At 45.2% G+C, this 22,854-nt stretch overlaps 1 protein-coding gene across 1 annotated transcript in view; it reads right to left on the reverse strand.

Annotated features, from left to right (window-relative positions):
• Positions 1 to 22,854, reverse strand: part of LOC126416676 (uncharacterized) — a 558,811-nt gene that overhangs the window by 356,574 nt on the left and 179,383 nt on the right. The window contains exon 3 of the mRNA XM_050084484.1: positions 22,136 to 22,187. Coding sequence (XP_049940441.1) covers positions 22,136 to 22,187 — 52 coding nt within the window. The remainder of the gene's footprint in view (positions 1 to 22,135; positions 22,188 to 22,854) is intronic.

The following is a 22,854-nucleotide window of genomic DNA, read 5'->3' on the forward strand; positions in this document are numbered from 1 at the left end:
GGTTGGTTCCCCTACTGTGCTTAAGAAAATGCTAAGTCATGATTGTTATGAACGCGTTTAGGAGCATTGTGTAGTTGGTACAGTAGAGGGACAGTTCAAAGATGGTGACAGAATCAGCATGAAAATTCACCGTGTCATATAGCGGCCTCTGTGTGTGAAGCAATGGTTCGTGGACTGAAATGGACTAGCCTCGCCAGAATACCCACCTGAGCTCTGTGGAACACCGTTGGTGAGTGTCAGGAAGTCGACTTAGCTCTAGACCACAGCTTCCAACACTGCTATCTTCTTTGGTTTCGGTTTTTGACAAATGATGGGCTCCCATTCCTCAACAGACACACAGAGCCAGATTTATGAAACTTCCTGGAAGATTAAAACTTTGTGCCGGACCGAGACTCGAACTCGGGACTTTTGCCTTTCGCGGGCAAGTGGTCTACCAAATGAGCTACCCAAGCACGACTCACGACCCGGCCTCACAACTTCAATTCTGCCAGTACCTCGTCTCCTACCTTCCAAATTTCACAGAAACTCTCCTGCGAACCTTGCAGAGCTAGCACTCCTGGAAGAAAAGATATTGCGGAGACATGGCTTAGCCACAGCCTAGGAGATATTTCCAGAATGAGATTTTCACTCTGCAGCGGAGTGTGCGCTGATATGAAGCTTCCTGGCATATTAAAACTGTGCACCGGACCGAGTCTCCAACTCGGAACATTTGCCTTGCGCAGGCAAGTACGCTACCAACAGAACTACCCAAGCAAGGTTCGCAGAACAGCTTCTGTGAAGTTTGGAAGGTAAGAGACGAGGTACTGGCGGAATTGAATCTGTGAGGAGGGGTCGTGAGTCGTGCTTGGCTAGCTTAGTTGGCAGAGCACTTGCCTGCCAAACACAAGGGTCCCGAGTTCGAGTCTCGGTGCGGCACACAGTTTTAATCTGGCAGGAAGCTTCATATCAGCGTACACTCCGCTGCAGAGTGAGAATCTAATTTTGGACAGATTTATGACTTACTAGCGATACCGGACAGGAGGGTGGAAGGCTGGGACCAACTGATTCAGGTAGATTACAAATTAGATAGGTGATACCTTTATTTAAACAACTTTTGAAACAAATAATGAATCAAAACTTCTGGCTTGAAGTCTGACTTGAGCTGAGATAACTAACAACTTAAACAGAGACATGATCAAACGCATTAATAGATATAGAAGCCTAGCCTCTGAAAAACGACATAAAAACTGCTAAAATACCATGCCTATCACCCAGAGAATTTTCTAAAAATACAGGTGAATGATAGCAAAACCAATATTTAAAACGTAACTTTGGAATGATTAAGGAAGCTGAAAGCTGTACAACAAAGACTTAAAACCTACATTCAAGAAAGGTAGCTTCCCTCTGCGGAAGAACCTTGATGGTTCCGTGTTTGGATCCCAGACAATCTTGCTCGGACTTGGCTGTTATTAACATCTGCTTGGTTCTATTACACATGTGGACTGGTTACATCATGATTCTGGGTAAACTATCAACCCTCATCTGCACATTTAGTTTAAATCAAAATTAACCACTACTCAAATGTTTACATGAAACAATTCCTTATTGGACTAGTCATGAAGACATATTAACAACATTAATTTAAATACAGTAAATAGTAACTGATTCTGAAAACTCGCACCCATTAATCCTCTGACTGCCAATTTCATTTCAAAAACAACAATGTATAATTATTTTAGTTAATATTTTAGTCATAAACAACAATAAGGAATGAAAACCGAAGACTATCAGCAGAAGCAGTGTCGGTTAGACAGTCAGTGAGAGAGCACCGCAGTCTGGAACCGAAGTTCGGCGCTAGCGGCCGTGCGAAGCGGAGGTCCGATACTTCCGCCTGTGCGGCGTGTGCGAGTGTTTGTTTACTTGTGGACTTAGTCTGCACGCGGGCTAGTAACACCGATCATGGCGAACAAGTACAGGAAAACTACATTACGATTCAATTTCTGCAAAGACTACGAACGACCAAAGGCTTTAGCAGTGGAACGATTCATTCGAGAGGACGTGGAGATACCGCCAAACGATATTATCGGAATTCACCTATCCATCGTTAGTCCCACGGTGTATGTTAAGATGGTAAATGACGCGGCGTGTGAGAGAATTCTACAGGCGACAAAAGCAGGTCTCCGATTTTGCCATAGTGACGGGAATGTCGGCACGGTAACTGTAGAACATGCTGGTCTGGGTATACGGACAATACGTGTTTTTGAGCTGCCATTTGAGCTCCCGGCTGACGAAGTTATCGAGGCTTTTAAGCCATACGGCACAGTACATGGTCACACAGCAGAACGCTGGACACAATTCGCCACATACCCCGTTCTTAACGGAGTGCGGCAGATCACTATTGATCTTCAGAAGCATGTACCGTCCTATCTGACAATTGGTGGTTGTCGGGCGGTGGTGATTTACGATGGTCAACCACGTACATGTTCTGGATGTGGCCAGGAGGGACACCTCAGGTCGAACTGTATGCAACGGCGGACTACGCAACTGCCTTCAGATGTGCGGGAGCCGTTGCCGGCGATGACAGTACTACCGATCACCTATGCCAAAGCCCTCACTGCGTCCGCTGATGACCGAAAGGACACAGCCTCGGTGGAAGATCAAGATGGCGCTCTCCGAAACCTTGTCGCAGACGTCGGGATGACAGAGCATGCTGCTCCGTCGAGCATACAATCTACGGCGACAACATCAGATGAGACCGAACTCCCACCCAGCACACCGATAGTACAAGAAGCAGTTCCAGCCACTACGGCTGCTGTTCCGTCTGAAACGCGCTCTGAGACGACATCATTAGTTTCGAGCGAACTCCCGCCAAGTTCAACGATGGGACTCGAAACACTTCCAGTTCCTACGGATGCTTTTCTGTCGGGCAGCCGTGATTCCCTGCAATCTGAGGACACGGACGGAAGATCGCGCAAACAGCGTTCCCCGAAAAGGAGGAAACGGCGGCGTCGCACGACATCTCCTCCAGATGACTCCCCTTGCCACGACGACGATGTGCCTGTGGACCAAGACGACACAACAGCCTCTACGGAACAGGATGAGGCACTGGGAACTGTTCGATCCGACCCACAGCGGTCTGTCACATTGGCGGTACCGGGACGTGGTGATGCTGAAGAGAAATCACAGCCAGTTGGCTCTCCAGACGCAGATGCTGTGGCTATGGACACGAATATATCACAGCCTGAAAAGATGTGGTATGAGGATATTGAGGAGGCGCCGGACGTCATACAGAGGCAGCCGGCACTCACGAAGACGGACTAATAATTGCTGAAGGTGAAGGGAGAGGGGCGAGAGAACGTCTTCTAACTCAGCCCCCGGCGCCGGTGCAGGGAGAGTTTGTTGCGCCTCGACAGAGTGGGATTCAACGCCATGCGAACCGTATTGCGACATTAAATATCAATGACGTGCGTTCACCGGCCAAAATACACCTATTGAAGGAAACGGTCTGGGCATCTGATGTGGATATTGCTTTGCTGCAGGAAGTCCACATAGCTGCACTCCCATACATCGCAGGCTACCAATCCTATTCGTCACATGGAGATCACAATGGGAGTGGGGTGGCAGTTTATGTGCGAGATGGCTTCCCAGTGGAAAACGTGTGTTATCTTCCGTCGGCCAGGGGAATGGCTTTCACGACGTTTGGGACACGCATCATCAATCTTTATGCACCGTCGGGAAACAATCGGCGGCGGGAAAGGGCGCGATTTTATGCAGAAGACATTGCTCCACTATTCCATGGACGTTCTGAATGTGTAATAATTGGTGGAGATTTCAACTGTGTTCTCAGCCAGAAAGACCAATGGCCGCAAGCAAACATCAGCCAGGAGTTGCGAATCGTTGTCAACGACCTTGTACTTAGTGACACGTGGGAATTACGACATGGAGCTGCACCGGGATACACCTATGTGACAAGTCATTCGGCGAGCAGATTAGATCGCATTTATATCTCACGGGCTCATGCAAATGATGTCCAGGACGCGGAACGCTGGCCATTGGCATTTTCCGATCACAGCGCTTACATCTGTACGGTGCTTCTTCCCCGTAGAGAGGTGTGGAACAGTAAGGCCCCGTGGAAACTAAACATTCAACATCTACATGATCCTGAATGCCGTCAACGGATCCTTGAGACATGGACGATGTGCGAGCGAAGGGTTGGAAGGTATGCGACGAAGCTTGATTGGTGGCTGACTTGTGCTAAACCGGCGCTTCGCCGTACGTTCATCTCATATAGCAGGGAAATGGCAGAATGGCGCCGCCGTACCACCGACTTTTATTTTGCAGCACTGCGCGACCTGGATGATGGCCCGCCGGGACAGGACATCTGGATCGAACGCAAAAGGATAAAAGCTAAACTAGTGGCTTTAGCTCGGAAACATCTTCAGGGAACCATGGTGCGCGCCAGATGTCACGATACGATAAGGCACGAGATTCCTTCCATGCACCACGTCGTGAATGAACGAAAGCACCGACGACGCGTTTTGGTACGGGAGTTAATCACCCGCGAAGACCGAAGAGTGACGCGTCAAGCGGACATTGTCTCTGCATTCGTCGACCATTACCAACACATCTATCGGGAAGAAGCAGCCTCTTTCGATGACCTCGACCGTATAGCCACGTCCGTCTCCCGTACACTGACGGTGGAAGCAGCGGGAACCTTACTGGAAGCCATTAGCTGTGAGGAAGTACATGATGCGATCGCACAAGGTGCTTTGAATCGGTCCCCAGGCATTGATGGGCTTCCTGCTGAATTCTATCGCGAATTTCGCAACGAAATGGCACCGCGATGGACGGAAATGTACAACGAGATGTTAAATTCCGATGCGCCTATTCCACCGGCTTTTATGGAAGGCCTCCTGGTGCCAGTACATAAACCGAAGCCAGGAATTACGGTCACACATTATCGCCCCATCACCCTGCTTAATGCCGACTATAAGATCTTTGCACGGTTGCTAGCGTCCCGATGTCGTATGTTAATTCGTAGCGTTCTCTCTCCGGAACAGACGACACCGGGTGGATCGGTGAATGTGCAAACAGCTACTGGCGAATGCCGTGATGTGATAGCGCTGGCGGAGGAGTGCCGGCTTAAAGCGGCGATGGTGGCGGTTGATTTTGACAGTGCTTTTGATAAGGTGCGCCACAACTATCTGTATGCTGTACTGGAACAAATGGGTTTTCCAGACCGTTTTACTGGTCTCATTAGAAGGATTTACGGGGGCGCACAATCCTTGGTACAGGTTAATGGGCGTATAGCAGGGCCCATTCAAATTCGACGATCCATTCGCCAGGGCTGCCCTCTTTCGATGATGCTGTTCGCGATAGCGTTGGAACCGTTAATTGGGAGGCTCACCAATTCTCTTTCTGGGATGGAACTACGGGGCTACACCTTCAAATGTCGTGCCTATGCGGTCGACCTCCTGCTGCTCGTTCGTTCTGAGGAAGAGGTGAAGACGGTCCTTGAACTGTTGTTGGACCACAGTGTGATCGCGGGTAGTGCAGTGAACATGAACAAATCGGCGGCAATGCCGGTGGGAAGGGGCCTTACGCCGGACGAAATCAGTCCGTTTCCTTATGTGCAACGATTCCGCTATCTCGGCATAGACTTTACCTCATCTGTAAAACATACTGCAGCAGTTAACTACCGACGTATTTTACAGACAACACGTACCATGGTCCGACAACATCTCCTACGGCGCCTTGATCCTTTGCAGCGAGTCGAGTACCTGAACACTTATGTGGTTTCTCGAATGGTGCATATTTCGCAGATCCTGCCCCTACCACTTACGCTTGGACGTCGACTTCAATCAGCACTAGGCTATTTCGTGATGATTGGATCGCCCCTCAAGGTGCGATACGAAACGCTCACTCTCCCTACGGACAAGGGGGGACTCGGACTTACGAATGTTCACTGCCGTGCGACGGCGCTCCTTCTAGCCACAATGTATAAGCAATGGCGTAGCGGGCGTGATTCCCTTACATCCCGCCTGCTGGATCTCCTGGTTCCAGCGTCCCTCACACCTCCGGTGGCGGTGGGCAACATTACGCCACATTTTGCGCATGTCTCAACATTTATCGTGGAACTTAGTTATATCAGAGACGAGCTTCCGCGCACGAGACCGCCATGCGCGAAGGATTTTTATGTTTGGCTGCTACGACGGATAAGTTGTAATGTAATTGAACTGAAACACCCCAGGTTGCATTGGCCGAAGATTTGGAGACATGTGCACCAAAAATTCTTTCCTACCTTCGTTCGGGCACTGTGGTTCTCTGTCGCCTGTGGCAAGTTCAACACCCACCAACGGCTCCATGCAATTGGGCTAGTGGACACTCCACTATGCCCGAAATGTCACCAAGTGGATGACGACCATCACCGCTTAACTTGTATCGCGGTGGAGGACGTCTGGCTCCTAGGAAGACAGATGGTGGCTTGCTACCTCCGTGTGACCCCGCAACATATTACACCTGCTTCCTTCTTACATCCGGAGAGTGACTACTTTCCGGCAACTAAATCACAGTCGATCATCTGGATCAAAGGTTGGACGATCGCGTACCTCTATGGGGATACTGCCACGTCGCGACTTGACTTTTGGTATTTCTTGCAGCAAGCCCACAGTGAGGTTCATAGATGGTCACACTATCGGAAAACCTTTGCCAATTATCTTCAAGCAGTCTTCCTTGACCCCCCACGCAGTTGGAATGTGCCGGGTGCAGTCGGTGTGCACATTTGACAGCTGATGATGAACCTCACGCTTTTCTCACCACTCACTATGTAATGCACATACTATACGATGAAATGGTATATATGTTCCTTTTAACAGAGTGATCCTTATTGAAAATAAATAAATAAAAACAACATCCCTGTTCCTTTCAATTTGTGATTTGTTTTAAAATCTTTTGTTTTCTTTCTTTTTGGCAGATGATGCATTTCATTTAGTATTTGTAAAAAAAAAAATAAATAAATAAATAAAAAAGTGGTTAGCGTTCAAGTCCCGTAATCACCGGGTCGCTGGATCGACTCCCACTAGTCAGTTTTTTTTACTAAAAAAAAAAAAAAAAAAAATGTTGGCAGAGCACTTGCCTGCCAAACACAAGGGTCCCGAGTTCGAGTCTCGGTGCGGCACACAGTTTTAATCTGGCAGGAAGCTTCATATCAGCGTACACTCCGCTGCAGAGTGAGAATCTAATTTTGGACAGATTTATGACTTACTAGCGATACCGGACAGGAGGGTGGAAGGCTGGGACCAACTGATTCAGGTAGATTACAAATTAGATAGGTGATACCTTTATTTAAACAACAACTTTTGAAACAAATAATGAATCAAAACTTCTGGCTTGAAGTCTGACTTGAGCTGAGATAACTAACAACTTAAACAGAGACATGATCAAACGCATTAACAGATATAGAAGCCTAGCCTCTGAAAAACGACATAAAAACTGCTAAAATACCATGCCTATCACCCAGAGAATTTTCTAAAAATACAGGTGAATGATAGCAAAACCAATATTTAAAACGTAACTTTGGAATGATTAAGGAAGCTGAAAGCTGTACAACAAAGACTTAAAACCTACATTCAAGAAAGGTAGCTTCCCTCTGCGGAAGAACCTTGATGGTTCCGTGTTTGGATCCCAGACAATCTTGCTCGGACTTGGCTGTTATTAACATCTGCTTGGTTCTGTTACACATGTGGACTGGTTACATCATGATTCTGGGTAAACTATCAACCCTCATCTGCACATTTAGTTTAAATCAAAATTAACCACTACTCAAATGTTTACGTGAAACAATTCCTTATTGGACTAGTCATGAAGACATATTAACAACATTAATTTAAATACAGTAAATAGTAACTGATTCTGAAAACTCGCACCCATTAATCCTCTGACTGCCAATTTCATTTCAAAAACAACAATTTATAATTATTTTAGTTAATATTTTAGTCATAAACAACAATAAGGAATGAAAACCGAAGACTATCAGCAGAAGCAGTGTCGGTTAGACAGTCAGTGAGAGAGCACCTTGAGTTCCTGCTGTTAATAAGGCGAGTACATCGTTCGTTTGTTATATATTTTTACGAGCTTCGAACAAGAGCGACTTATTTTCAGTCGCCTGCGTAACTTCTAGTTTATTTTGTAATTTCTTGCATGTTGGAGTGCTTACTAGGCACAACTTCTCATTTTAATAACAGTGTAGCGTATAGTACCGCCGTTGTTATCGACGCTTGTATCGACCCTCGTATCGTATAAGCTTTTGTTTGTTTTGGTTAGTGTAGCTCAGTGTCAGTTAGACCGTCAGTGAGAGAGCACTTCGTTTTCCCGCTGGTAATAAGGCGAGTACACCATTTGTTTATTACATATTTTAGTGAGGTTCAAACAGGAGCGACTTCAGCAGTAGACAGATCCGTGACTGCTGTGTACAGATGCGAGCCGAGTTGGTGACCCTTCGCTCACAGCTACAGGTGATGTTGCTTCCGTCACACGGCTTGAGACAGCTGCCAAGGGGCCTCACTGTGAGGGGGTTGGACTCGGAGGTGCAAGGGATGTTGAGCACGTCCCACGTGCCCCCCGATCGATCCATTGCTGTGGCTGCCCTGGGTAATGCCTGCACTAAAGTTGACCCCTCACCCGTGGTCGAGTGGGAGATCATTCCAAAGTCTGTCAGGCAGCAAAATACTTTCCGAGGGGCCAATTGTAGGGCCTCCCTGGTTCGTTTGATGAACAGGTTTCGGACGTTATCTGTGGCTCACGAAGTCTCTAAGCTGGATGCAGTCGTCCATCCCAGAGGAAGCTTCTAGGACCTCAAGGTCTGGGCATTCACAGAGGGTGGGTTTGCCGGTAGTTGGGAGCTCCAACGTTAGACGTGTAATGGGGCCCCTTAAGAATACGACTGTCAAGGAGGGGAAGGAAGCCGGTGTGCACTCCTTGTGCATACCGGGGGGAGTCATTCCGGATGTGGAAAGGGTGGTTCCGGATGCCATGAAGGGTACAGGGTGCAGCCAACTGCAAGTGATGGCTCATGTCAGTGCCAGTGACATGTGTTCCTTTGGATCGGAGGAGAGTGTCGTTTCGGGCGGCTATCGGAAAGCCATTCTTGCTTGCAAGATTAAGGCAGAGCTCACCATCTGCAGCATCGTCAATAGAACCGACTGTGGTCCTTTGGTGCAGAGCCGAGGGGACGGTCTGAATCAGAGGCTCAGGCGGTTCTGTGACCATCTAGGCTTCAGGTGGTGTATTTCCGGGTTCCGCTTAATAGGTCAGGAGTCCACTACACTAAGGAAGCAGCTACACGGGTAGCGGGGGCTGTGTGGAAGGGACTGGGCTGTTTGTTTGGATAGACGGTCTCAGGAAACCACAGAAAGGGCGTCCTTCTAAAACAGGCAGGTAAGACACAGTAAGGTGGTTGTAGAAACAATTGGTATTGTATTTGTAAATTGTCGTAGCTGTCTTGGGATATAACCCAACTTTAAGCCCTAACAGAAAGCACTGAAGCTCAAATAATTATAGGTAGGGAAAGCTGGCTAAAGCCGGAAATAAATTCAGCCGAAATTTTTTCAAACGATCTAACAGTGTTCAGAAAGGATAGATTAAATACAGTTGGTGGTGGAGTATTTATTGCAGTCAGAAGAAGTTTACTTTCTAGTGAAATCTCCCGACTCAGACGGCATAGTTGCTGAACAGTTCAAAGAAAATTTGAGTCTCATTTCAAATAGATACCCCACTCATACAATTACAGCCGGTAGTGACTTGAATCTATCCTCGATATGCTGTCTCTGAATCTAGCAGAAAACCCAAAGATATTCTGGTTATACATAAAGCACACTAGTGGCAAGACGCAATAAATACCTTAACTGCACGATAACAACGGTGAAGTCACTGATGACAGGGCCACTAAAGCCGAGTTATTAAATATGGTTTTCCGAAACTCCTTCATAAAAGAAGTCGAAGTAAATATTCCTGAATTCCAATGAAGAACAACTGCCAACATGAGAAACACAGAAGTAGATATCCTCGGTGTACCGAAGCAGCTTAAATCACTTAATAAAGGCAAGGCCTCCGGTTCAGATTGTATACCAGACAAGTTCCTTTCAGAGTATGCTGATACAATAGCTCCGTATTCAGCAATTATATACAATCGCTCGCTCAGAGAAAGATCCCTACCTAAAGACTGAAAAATTGCTCAAGTCACACCAATACCAAAAAAGGGAAATACGGGTAATCCGCTAAATTACAGGCCTATATCACTAAGGTCGATTTGCAGTAGGGTTTTGGAATATATATTGTGTTCGAACATTATAAATTACCTCGAAGAAAACGATTTATGGACACATAGTCAGCACGGATTCAGAAAACATCGTTCTTGTGAAACACAACTAGCTCTTTATACTCTTGAAGTAATCAGTGCTATCGACAGGGGATGTCAAATTGATTTCATATTTTTAGATTTCCAGAAGGCTTTCGACACCATTACTCAAAAGCGTCTTCTAACCAAACTGGGTGCCTATGAAATATCGCCTCAGTTGTGTGACTGGATTCGTGATTTCCTGTCAGAAAGGTCACAGTTCATAGTGATAGAGTAAAACAGAAGTAATATCCGGCGCTCCTCAAGGAAGTGTTAGTGGCCCTCTATCGTTCCTGATCTATATTAACGACATAGGAAACAACCTGAGTAGCCCTCTTAGGTTGTCTGCAGACGAAGCTGTCATTTATCGTCTTTTAAAGTCCTCAGATGACCAAAAAGAATTGCAAAATGATTTAGATAAAATCTATGTATGGTGCGAAAACTAGCAGTTGACAGTAAATGATAAAAAGTGTGAGGCCATCCGCAGGAGTGCTAAAAGGAATCTTTCGATTTCCATCTTCTTTGAATAATTTCTTTGTGGTGCGTATCTATTTTTTTTTTTTTTTTTTTTTTTTTTTTTTCGCATGTTCCCAGTTAACCTGCCGTGCATGGTCGTAACATTATCGTCTAGTCAAGTGAAACGATTTAGAGACGACGTATATATGGTGCGAAAAGTGGCAATTGAGCCTGAATAAAGAAAATTGTCAAGTTATTCACATGAGTACTAAAAGAAATCCGCTAAATTTCGATTACGCGATAAGCCACACAAATCTGAAGGCTTTAAATTCAACTAAATACTTAAGGGTTACAATTAAAAATAACGTAAATTGGAACGATCACATAGATAATGTTGTGAGCAGAGAAAACCAAAGACTGCGATTCATTGGTAGAACACTTAGAAGGTGCAACAGGTCTACTAAATAAAGAGCCTTGTTAGACCACGCTTATCCGCCATATTCTGGAGTATTGCTGTGCGACGGGGGATCCGCATCAGATGGGACTGACGGATGACATCGAAGAAGTTCAAAGAAGTGCAGCTCGTTGCGTATTATCGTGAAAGAGGGGAGATAGTGCCATAGATATGATACGTGAATTTGACTGGCAATCATTAAAACAAAGGGTTCTTCGTTTCGACGGGATCTTCCCATGAAATTTCAATCACTAATTTTCTCCTCCGATTGCGAAAACATTCTGTTGGCACCAATATACATAGGGAGAAATGATCATCACTATAAAATAAGAGAAATCAGGACTCGTACAGAAAACTAAGTGCTCCTTTTTCCCGCGCGGCGTTCGAGAGTGGAACGGTAGACAACTTGAAGTTGGTTCATTGAACCCTCTGCCAGGCACTTTATTGTGAATAACGGAAAAATCACGTAGATGTAGAAGACCCAGGACCTATTAGATCCGACGATGTACCGAACACTAAGCGCAGACCTGCTACAGCGTATCACACAGAATACGAATCGGTTAATTAAGACGCCTTCTCTGCCAACGGACATACAGAGGAACCTGCGCAACACAGAAGCCGTAACATCTCGGCTGTGTGGGTTACCAAAGATCTATAGGAGTAATGTTTCACTAAGACCAATTGCTAGACCATGTGTCACTATGAACTATTTGACGTGGAATGGCAACGCCTACGAACAGGTGGAAGGCGTCGCCATGGGTAGACCTCTTAGTCCAGTGGTGGCCAACTTCTTCAAAGAACATTTCGAAGCACAGGCATTGGAGTTGGTGCCTTGTAAACCTAAGGTGTGGTACAGATCGTCGATGATACATTCGTTGTGTGGAGTAATGGTGAGTAACAGCTTGTTGACTTCGTAAGACACTTGAACAGTCTCCATCCCAACATAAATTTTATCGTGGAAGTAGAAAAGGACAAACATCTACCATTTATAGATGTGCTCGTCACAACGTATGATGAAAACGTGGGACAAAGCGTATGTCGAAAATCGACACACATGGACCGACAGCTGCACAAACTATCAAGTTATCACCCGAGCCAGAAAATATGCGTGAGTAATACGCTCGTAATGCGTGCAAGACGAATATGTGAGCCGCAGCACCTCAGACACGAAATGCAACACCTGGAAAGTGTTCTGAGGAGCAATGAGTACTCCACCAGTTACACATAAAGTGTAACAGAGTCAAACACTCGAAGAAGTGACACATCAGAAAAACAAATGTCGGGCACGGCCTTTGTGCCATACATTCCCAGAGTGACGGACAGAATGGGCCGTATATTGCGCAAATACGGCGTAAAGACCATTTACAAACCGACGAAGAAGATCAAATAGTGTCTCAAATCCGCAAAGGAAGAAAGGGACCCACCTGCAACGTCGGGAATATACTGCACACCATGCACATGCAGAGAAGTTTATGTCGGCATGACTGGACGATCAATCAACACCAGGATCACAGAACATAAGCGCAGGTTTGGGCAGGTGGAGAAATAGGCCGTGGCAGAGCACGCGCTCTGTGATACCGACCACGTAGTAAAATTCGCCGACACGGAAGTTCTGGCTGGCTGTAGAGAAGAACTCTCACACTCTCTTTTTCAGAGAAGCTATAGAAATACATAAACAAGAGAACAGCTTCATCAAGAAAGAAGAAAGCCTCGAAGTAAAAGATCCTGGCTTCCCGTGCTACAGCGAAGGACCGTCGCAGTTAGCAAGAGAACCGCACCGGAAATCACCGCGGAGAAGCCCTTGGACGTTGGCGCGCCGAGTACATACAGTCTGCGGCCGCGGGCTCGGCTCCAGTCCACCACCAGCAATGGAGGGTGAAACTTTGACAATGCCATTCACCTGTGCCGGAGAAACGTCAGAAAAATCATCAAACGTCGGCCGAAGAAACCGAAGCAGAAGCCAACAGGCAGTTTGTCAACAATTGGCCAAGAAAGCCTTAACAATTTTGCAATAAGAAAAGAGTATTTTCCACGGTTTCGTTTTCCATGGCGTTGGGAGGGGGCGGGGTGAGGAGTGAGACTTATAGGGTCATTCATAAGTAGCTCATAGGTTTCAGAAGAAGACTGCACAAAAACTACACGACATACTGAAAATAGCCACACATCAGTGGACAGGGCATCGCTCCAAGTTTGTAACTCACACTAGAGGTGCTCAGCATGGGCTTCGTTTCTGATGTGGCAAACCTCAATCCATGTGTGCTAATACAGGGTGGCGCACGAAATGTGTTACCATTTTGTTTTTGAATATAAACTTTATTGTCAATACAATCTGAAAGGAACATATACTACAATAAAGAGCCGTCCATGGAGATTTGTTCTAACTCAGCACATGCTCAATATGTCCACCATTTCGTTTCCTAAATTCCTTCAAACGAACACTGAAGTTAGTGATTACCCTACGGCACATGTCTTCCGTAATTTCACTGCAAGCTTGAAGAACAAGTCTTCTGAGCTCCATTAAATCACGTGAACGTTTCGGGAAATTTTTTTCCTTTAGGTACCCCCAAAGAAAAAAGTCACATGGATTGAGGTCTGGACCATTGGGGGGGCCAATTTTGTCCGTCATTGAAGCGACCTGGAAACCTGAGTGAAATGATCCGCATGTCGAAATGTCCGTGTAAAAACTCCAACACAGCGTTTACAGTATGTGGCCTTGCTCCATCTTGCGTGAACCACTGCGTGCTGAAGGGCAAGGCAGTAGCAAGCAGCTGTGGAATGAAGTTATTTCGAAGCATGCTCAAATAACGCTCGCTGTTCACAGTTTCTTCAAAGAAAAAGGGCCCTATAAGTCCGTGACTGGAAATTTCTGCCCACGCTGTAATCCTCGGAGCATAATGTTGTCGTTCATGAAGCACTTGTGGGTTTGCAGTGGCCCAAAAGCGTACATTTTGTTTGTTAACCACACCTTCTAAATGAAAATGCACCTCGTCTGAAAACCAAACGTTGTTGAGAGTTTCTTCCCTATCCTCCGCCTACTGAGCAAACAGTAGTCTCTGCTGCTTGTCTTCTTCAGTGAGCTTCTGTGCACAGGTCATCTTGTATGGGTACATGGGAGTTCACCTTTAGGAATGCGTTGAACGGAACGTCTGGATATTCCCAATTGCACTGCTCCCTTTCTACACGATTTCTCGGGACTTCTCTGTACAGCAACTCGCACCGCTTCAATATTCTCCGGCTTAGGCCGAGGTCGCTTCGCTTCCAATACTGTTCCTTCCTGTACAAATTTATCGTACATCCTGTGGATGGTCTTCTTGCAAGGGACGCATCGTGAGTTAAACTGTTGTCGGAAACGCCTCTGAGCCACAACAAGGCTTTTCGTTTCATGAAAAAGTAACACAATTGCCGATCGTTTCTGTGTCGTCAGTCTTCCATTGTCAGCCATTGCTGCTTACTAGTCTCCTAGCGGCAGTATCTTGAATTACACGTCATTTCGTAACTCACTTGTTTTTCCAGGCTCTGCTGGTACTGCTGTAGAGATGCCAGCGGGATATCTAATGTGCGTCGTAAATTGTGAAAGAAACAAGTGGTAACACATTTCGTGCGCCACCCTGTAGTTGACGCGCTGTGTCGGGGAAGGCGCGAAGGCAGGCCGCTTTCCGGATATGACAACTGTGTTGCCGTCTTGCAGGCGCGAACTAATTCGATGTGACAATACGGTGACGAGGGTTGAGAGTGAAACATGCGGAAAACACAACCTACAGGTGAAGTCTATAATTATAAGAATTCTCCTAACCATCAGTAGGCTTCCCTTTACCAGTGGGACACTGATATACATAGCAACAACAACCAACAAATTCCAACCCGTTCTCTGATGACCTATCATGGGACACATAAGTCCCGTTGGTAGTCAAAAGGTCAACATGCAACGAAAACGGGGGGACATTAACCTCATTACTAACGGTCAGTTTATCTAACAAACAAGTTACGACAGTATCCAGCGAACTAAAACAGTACGATCATTGCGGCTAAGCGAGGGCGCAATTAACAATACATCAGTTTATAGTGTCCGCTCGGAGCACTATCTTCAAGCATCACGCTAATCACATTTACTTGCGAGACACGCAGTAACATAACATGTCCAAACTCTCAGAAATAACAGCCACAGCTGCTTATTTAAAACCGGCGAGCCACACGTCCCAAAACGTACCCTGGACGATAGGACAGGGAACTCGCCCCGCTGCAGTCGACCATACCCTCGAGCGCTCCGTAGTCAGCAACCCAGAACTCGGTTCACAGCGAACTTCCGCCACCTGTAAGTAGCCGGTTTGTATGTTGGCAGCGCTATAGACTGTGTTAACATCGCTGACAGCGCTCTACGCCCTGGGCAAGAGATTCTGTGGTTGGACGGACTGGCGGTTAGCGAGTGGGTAGGGAAGTGTATGGACGTGATATTCTTAGTGGAGACTCTGTGTTGGTAGGACGTGCACTGTAAAGTGAGATGAAATGATGTGTTTATAAGAAAATATGCAAGGAAATGTCTGATGATGGAAGTTTGTTTGATAATGTTTGGGCGGTGGAATTATTGACAACCATGTAATGCTTTGAACTGGATGTCACATGAATAAGGTATAATTTTCTAAATATATTGTTTGCTCTTCAACAAAATCTAACCGTATGCCTCCTAGCAGTTAGAGTCTATAGCAGTTAGAATCTTTTTATTTAGCTGACGCTAGTTGCTACTTGCTGTAATTCGTGTTATGAAGATTTTCTGTGGGATAAGTGACTTATGAAAAAGAATGGGGTTTGCACTGTTGGGATTCGTGATTGAAATGAGTTTGGGCAAATAACGGAGTTCGTGGTAGCTTCATATTTCTTTAAGTTCATATTTTTTGGATTTGTATTATTGTTAGGATCTCTTGCAATTCAGGGCCATTCTTTTGTGTTAATTATTGGAAGTCATATTGTCAATGTATACAAGTCAGAATGCGTTGGGCTTGTATATTGTGGGTAATTAATGAATAGGTTAAGTTTGAGTTGTCTTTGTCAGGGAAAATTCTGTAGATCAGTGTTTAGTAAAAATATAATTGAAGAGGTAGTTTCACATCCACTGGTTTCCGCTAAAGGGAGCATACACCATCTGCACCCAACGACTCGAGAGTGATGTCAACCGAGCTACATGAACCAAAATAGTGCCACCATAGGCACGACGTTTTTAGTGACTTATCGTCAATCGTGTAATCAAACAATATCTATTCATTAATAGTGTGCCCAGTCGTTTTCTCCATTTAATCCCCAACATTTCGTCGACAGACCCAGCCGTCTTTTTCAGGTGCTGCGAGTTTTTCTGTGATGTGTACTTGCTGCCTGGACTCCAGTCAGACTCTGAACTGTTGTTGGTCTCACGCCACTGTTTACAGCTGTTTACAACAGAGTTCGATTCCCGGTGCCCACAACACATTTTGATGTTCTTTTATTTTCCAGAGCTCACACTTATATTCAGTGAAACACAAATTCTCTCAGCGTTTTCCAAGTCTGGCAATTATGATGGCTGAGGATACTTTAATAAATTGAGTGCTGGAGCCCAAGCCTTATTTAAATTGAAACCGATATCACAACATACAGTTTTCACTCACAGGTGAGAAATCTCCATGACACTTTTTCAAAACAAAACACGATCTATATGCGCAATAGTAATCCACTCTCTGAGCTAACAAGAAGTGCGTGATTTGGCGCGCATTTCGATGTACAGGGTGGCAAGAAACAGTTGGAAAGGGTGTGGCAGGGAAGATATTTTTGAGAAATAATTGTTAAGAAAAAAATTCGACATATTGCGCCGTTTCCGGTTAATTAGAATTGAAATTAGCCAATCAAGCCGTTGCACGAGTAAATTCAAGCTGTCCGCTAGAGACGTTGTCGCCAAACGTATTTTCGTTTGGTTTCCTAAAACCGAACAAGAGAGCTATACAAAAATTGCGCATGGGACCGTCGTACGGATCGAACCCGAGCCAAAGGCTCAGCATTCTCATGTGTTATCTACGCTATGAGAACAACTGACACTAACTTTAAACTGTTCTTTTGCCGTTCTTGCAACAGGAAGATATGTGTTGAAACTTCCTGGCAGATCAAAAGTGTGTACCGGACCGAGACTCGAACTCGCGACATTTGCCTTTCGTGGCGAAGTGCTCTACCATCTGAACTACCCAAGCACGACTCACGCCCCGTCCTCGCAGTTTTACTCCTGCCAGTACCTCGTCTCCTACCTTCCAAACTTCATAGAAGCTCTCCTGCGAAACTTGCAGACCTAGCACTCCTGGAAGAAAGGATATTGCGGAGACATCGCTTAGCCACAGCCTGGGGGATGTTTCCAGGATGAGATTTTCACTCTGTAGTGGAGTGTGCGCTGATATGAAACTTCCTGGTAGATCAAAACTGTGTGCCGGACCGAGACTCGAACTCGGGACCTCTGCCTTTCGCGGGCAAGTGCTCTACGATATGAGCTACCCAAGCACGACTCACGCCCCGTCCTCACAGCTTCTGTAAAGTTTGGAAGGTAGGAGACGAGATACTGGCAGAAGTATAGCAGTGAGGACGGGGGGGGAGGGGGGGGGGGGGTGAGTCGTGCTTGTGTGGCTTAGATGGTAGAGCATTTGCCTACGAAAGGCAAAGTTCCCGAGTTCGAGTCTCGGTCCGGCACATAGTGTTGATCTGCCAGGAAGTTTCATATCAGCGCACACTCCGCTGCAGAGTGAAACTCTCGTTCTGGAAGGTATGCGTTGTTCCAGCAGGATAATGTCCCGTCGAAATGGAGGTGATTAGAGACGTAGTCAGGGACGGGTAAGAAACCATCCCGGTATTTACCTCGAGCCATTTAGGAAAATCACGGAAAACCTAAATCTGGATGGCCGGACGCAGGTTTGAACCGTCGTCGTCCCGAATGCGAGTCCAATGTGCTATCCACTGCGCCACCTCACCCGGTCCCGGCAGAAAAGTCAAACATTCTACAGTGACGGTATCAACAAACTAGTATTTCGTTCCGAGAAATGCTTTCGTCGCCAGGGTGACGGTCGAGAAATAGATTGGTAGGCATGAAGAATAAAGATATATGATATTAATAAAGTTTGTGTTATTTAAAATGTTTTGAGAGTTTCCACATAAAAAAATTGAAGGCATTACTTTTCAGCATGGTCTTGCATGTATTCCTTCTGCCTTTAAGCCTTGCCTTCTTTGCTTAGTACCGTTTTACCATCTGAGCTATTGATGTTGGCACTCCTGTTTCTCTTTTTTCCAAAGGTTTCTTTGATTTTCAGATACTTGGCATCCGAATTCCTATAGTTTTGCTTGCTTACACAGCTTTGCATCTCTCCTCTAGCCATTCTTTCTTTGCCATTTTGCACTTCATGTCAGTCGCATTTTTAAAAGTCTGTATTCAGTACCAGATGCTACATTTTTAAATTTTTTCCCTTTCACCAATGAACTTTAGTATCCCGTATGTGTGTTCTCCTTGAGACTTTTACTTTCAGTATTTCGTGCCCGTTTATTTTCTATCATGTTTCTTGCACATTTTTTTAAACAAATTCCGTCACTATACAGAGACGAAAGTACTACCTGTCAGGTGATTAATGCAGCATTGCTCTCTTTGGATGTTTGCTCAAACTCAAACATTAAAATGAATGGATAGTGTTTTCATTCATGACTGTACCCCACACATGACCGAATATCAGTACACTGTCTTGAGTTTAACAGTAAGGTTGGAAACTCAAACAGTATTTCATCGCCACAATAAAATTTAGTCACGTATTTGCGATGGATTTTATGCCGACGCAAAAGTCAAAACATAACGTAGTATTTTCGTACCATAACATTTGCACTGTGAGGGGCAGTGATTCCTTAGCAGTGAGATCAGGGGGATCGTTACATGCTCTCTCTAGGCAATCGTAAGTAGACTGACAAACAGGTCGTTCTTGATCGTGAATAGATCACAACTCAATGATCTTTTGGGAAACCAAGGAAAGGAATTAACCCTACGGTAAGAAGGTCTGTTTAACTGAATCTCGTTCTTTCTGCAAACAGGACAGTGTTTTCACAGTATACTGCCTCACTAAGCTCTTCAACAGATGAAACTTCAAGTGAGTTGCGTAACTGATGCTTGAGACGAATACACTGCTATCTCCGAAAGATATGAGGGACCCGCTGAGCGGCACAAGCAGTTGGAACAAAATTAAGACAAAAGAACGTACGTACCACGCGGGTCACACCCCTCCCCGCCCCCCCCTCCCCCATAGAAACAGTGAATGGACATACTACCACATCACTGTAAATACTACCCCCCATTAGGAATAGTTAATAAAAGTACTCCCCAGAACCGTAAATACAGCCCCCCCCCCCTCCTTAGGAATACTGATCGAAATACGCCCCACATGCAAATACAACCCTTCCTAGGTTTAGTCAAACAAATAAACTGCCGACTATAGGACAATCTCAAATCAAATAGAAAGCCCAGCCACTCCTTCCCCCCCCCCCCCCCGTCCCTTAGCATGTAAGTAACCCCCTTTACAATACTCAGCAGAGGTAACAAAACCCACAACCAAGAAATAGTCATAAGTAATTCATACCCATCATGCCGGACGTTCGATCGGCCCACACGTCCTTCAATGTGCAAAGTTGTCCAGGGCACAAAACTCATACCCATAATCATCAAGCCCAAGCTCATCCCCACACCACCACTTAGCATGTAAGACTACAAAACCAAATCTCATAACTATCTTACCAGGCTATCATATGTCCACAAGCCTATCACAGTAGCAAACTGTCGTAAGGACACCCGCAAATCATCATCATTGAATTAAGGATCACCACCATTAAATCACCAAGCCACACTCATCACCATCAACAAAAATCTCTGACTATCCGCTCTATCTTTCTCTCCTCTCACAACCCATACAAAAAAAAAAAAAAAACTGACAAAAGTCAATCCTAAGATACTCTATCCACTGTCCAACAGTAAACCCTATTCCTTTCATGCAGCAAAATATCCTGTGAATCCAAAACTCCCTTGTATATAACAACCCCAAAACAATACTAGACAGAAGGCGATGCCGAAATGCAAATACTTCTACACCACCGAGGTACCGAAGATACCTCCCTGAAGAGCTGCTGCGGCGGGTCACACAGTAATACTCCCAGGTGTGTCGACTACTGTGGGTGCAACAACATCGGAGGGGTATATGTCTGTAGTGCCAACGGCCTTGCCGCAGTGGTAACACCAGTTACCGTCAGATCACCAAAGTTAAGCGCTGTCCGGCTGGGCTAACACTTGGATAGGTGACCATCCGGTCTGCCGAGCGCTGTTGGCAAGCGAGGTGCACTCAGCCCCTGTGAGGCAAACTGAGGAGGTACTTGACTGAAAAGTAGCGGCTCCGGTCTCGTAAAGGGACGTACGGCCGGGAGAGCGGTGTGCTGACCACATGCCTCTCGATACCCGCATCCAGTGACGCCTGTGGTCTGAGGATGACACGGCGGCCGGTCGGCACCGTTGGGCCTTCATGGCCTGTTCGGGAGGAGTTTAGTTTAGTTTTATATGTCTGCGGTAGCAGCCTTTTCTTTCTGGAGGTAATAGTATGGCTAACTGAAACTTCGTGGCAGATTAAATCTGTTTTTTTTTCGGACCAAGACTCGAACTCGGAACCTTTGACCTTCGCGGGCAATTGCTCTACTGACTGCTACCCATGCACGACTCAGGACCCGTCCTCACAACATAACTTCCGCCATTATTTCGTCTCCTACCTTCCAAACTTCACAGGAGCTGTCCTGCGAAACTTGCAAGACTAGCACTCCCTGTAAAAAGAATGTTGGGGAGATAGGGCTTAGCCATAGCCTGGGAGACGTTTCCAGAATCCACACTCCCCTGCAGAGTGAAAATTTCATTCTAATCTGGATAAGTGTTCTGGCCATATAACATTATCGGGTACGACTCTGCTGTGTGGTCCGCAAAAGGCTGAAAGCAAGAGGAAATCATAAATGTTAGATTTTCCGAGGTCACGCATCTCTGCTGTGTAGTTTAGTGGTGAAAATGTTCCGGAGGTATAGTCCCATTCACTGATCTCCGGACGGCCGGAACTGCTCAGGAGAAGTTTGTAATCTGGAAAACCAAAACTGACATTATACAGGTCGGGGAGTGGAATGCTATAGCCCTTAATTGGATGGAAAGGTTACAGAATTTTGAACGGGAAATGGATAGGTTGAAGTTTGATACAATGAAAATTGTGAACTGTGGTGGCAGAAAGAAAAGGACTTCTGATCAGTTGAATGTACGATTATAAATACAAAATCAGCTATTATTAATGCAGGAGTAGGTGTAATAATGAATACGAAAATAGGAATGCGGATAAGCTACTATGAAGGGCGTATTGAACGCATTATCACAGTCAACATACACGAAGCGAACATCCGTCACATTAGCTTACTGGATACTTAGATAATGACGATTCTGAAAGAATGGACAAAGAGATATTAATTGTTCAATCATTAAGGGAGAAGAAAATTTAATTATGATGGGCGACTGCCTTTCGATAGTAAGAGGAACTGAACATAGAACACGGGGATGACGCCTGGAGGGGGGGATTTTTCTCAGATTGCAATTTCATCATTGTTAACATTTGCTTTAAGACTCGTGAAAGGAGGTTCGATTTTACCTTTCTTTATATGAGTCAAAAAATAGTTGGTCTTCTGCTCAGTTTCTTGTCGTTCATCGATTGGTCACCAAGAGCACAGCCCATGAAGACACTTTAGCATAACGAACAGGAAATGTTGGCTTAGATGTATTAAATAAGTGAAAAAAATGAATTTGAACTTACTTGTGATGGTACGGCTGGAAGACGTAGCAGAAATCTCTCAAAGCTGTGCAGTCTGCAAATAAAAATAAAATAAACAAGATAGTACCACAGAACAGTAAGCGGCTATTGATTTCTGAAGTGAATACACAGTAAATGGAATATCAGATCCAAACGACAGAAGCAGCTAATAAAATATATCTGTCGAAACCCCAATAATAATCACATTTCTGAGGTACAAACAACTGATATAAAATTTAGCTAGACTGTATTGCGCACGTTACAATTCTAGATCTCATACTCAGAAACTTACAAAGATTTGGCCCCAAATACGTACCAATAAACTGCAACGACGAAGATAAAATTATTATTTTCTTTTCTGATACGTTTCCTTCGATTTGCAACCTTTCTTTTTTTCCAGTGCAAAATTTGTACACACCTGATGGAAAAGACATCCATCAAGAAACTTTTAGACGGCATTCAAGGATGTTTTTTGGGTGGTTTCATTAAAGAAATCAATCATGTGCAATGTTGTTGTTATGTTGACTCCTAACGCTCCTAAGAAGATAACATTTTTTTAAATATATATTTGAGAAACAAATCAATCGGTTGCTCATTACGTTCTGACGACTGTAGTATCACATGAATGGAAAGAGATACTAAAACAAACAAAACAAACTACATGAGCTGTGTACCACATGCAGTGAAAAGATGCGCACTTTTTTAAGGTCGTATTAAAAGGT

This window comes from Schistocerca serialis, chromosome 8 (genome assembly GCF_023864345.2).
Source record: "Schistocerca serialis cubense isolate TAMUIC-IGC-003099 chromosome 8, iqSchSeri2.2, whole genome shotgun sequence".
NCBI classification, from domain to species: Eukaryota; Metazoa; Arthropoda; class Insecta; order Orthoptera; family Acrididae; genus Schistocerca; species Schistocerca serialis.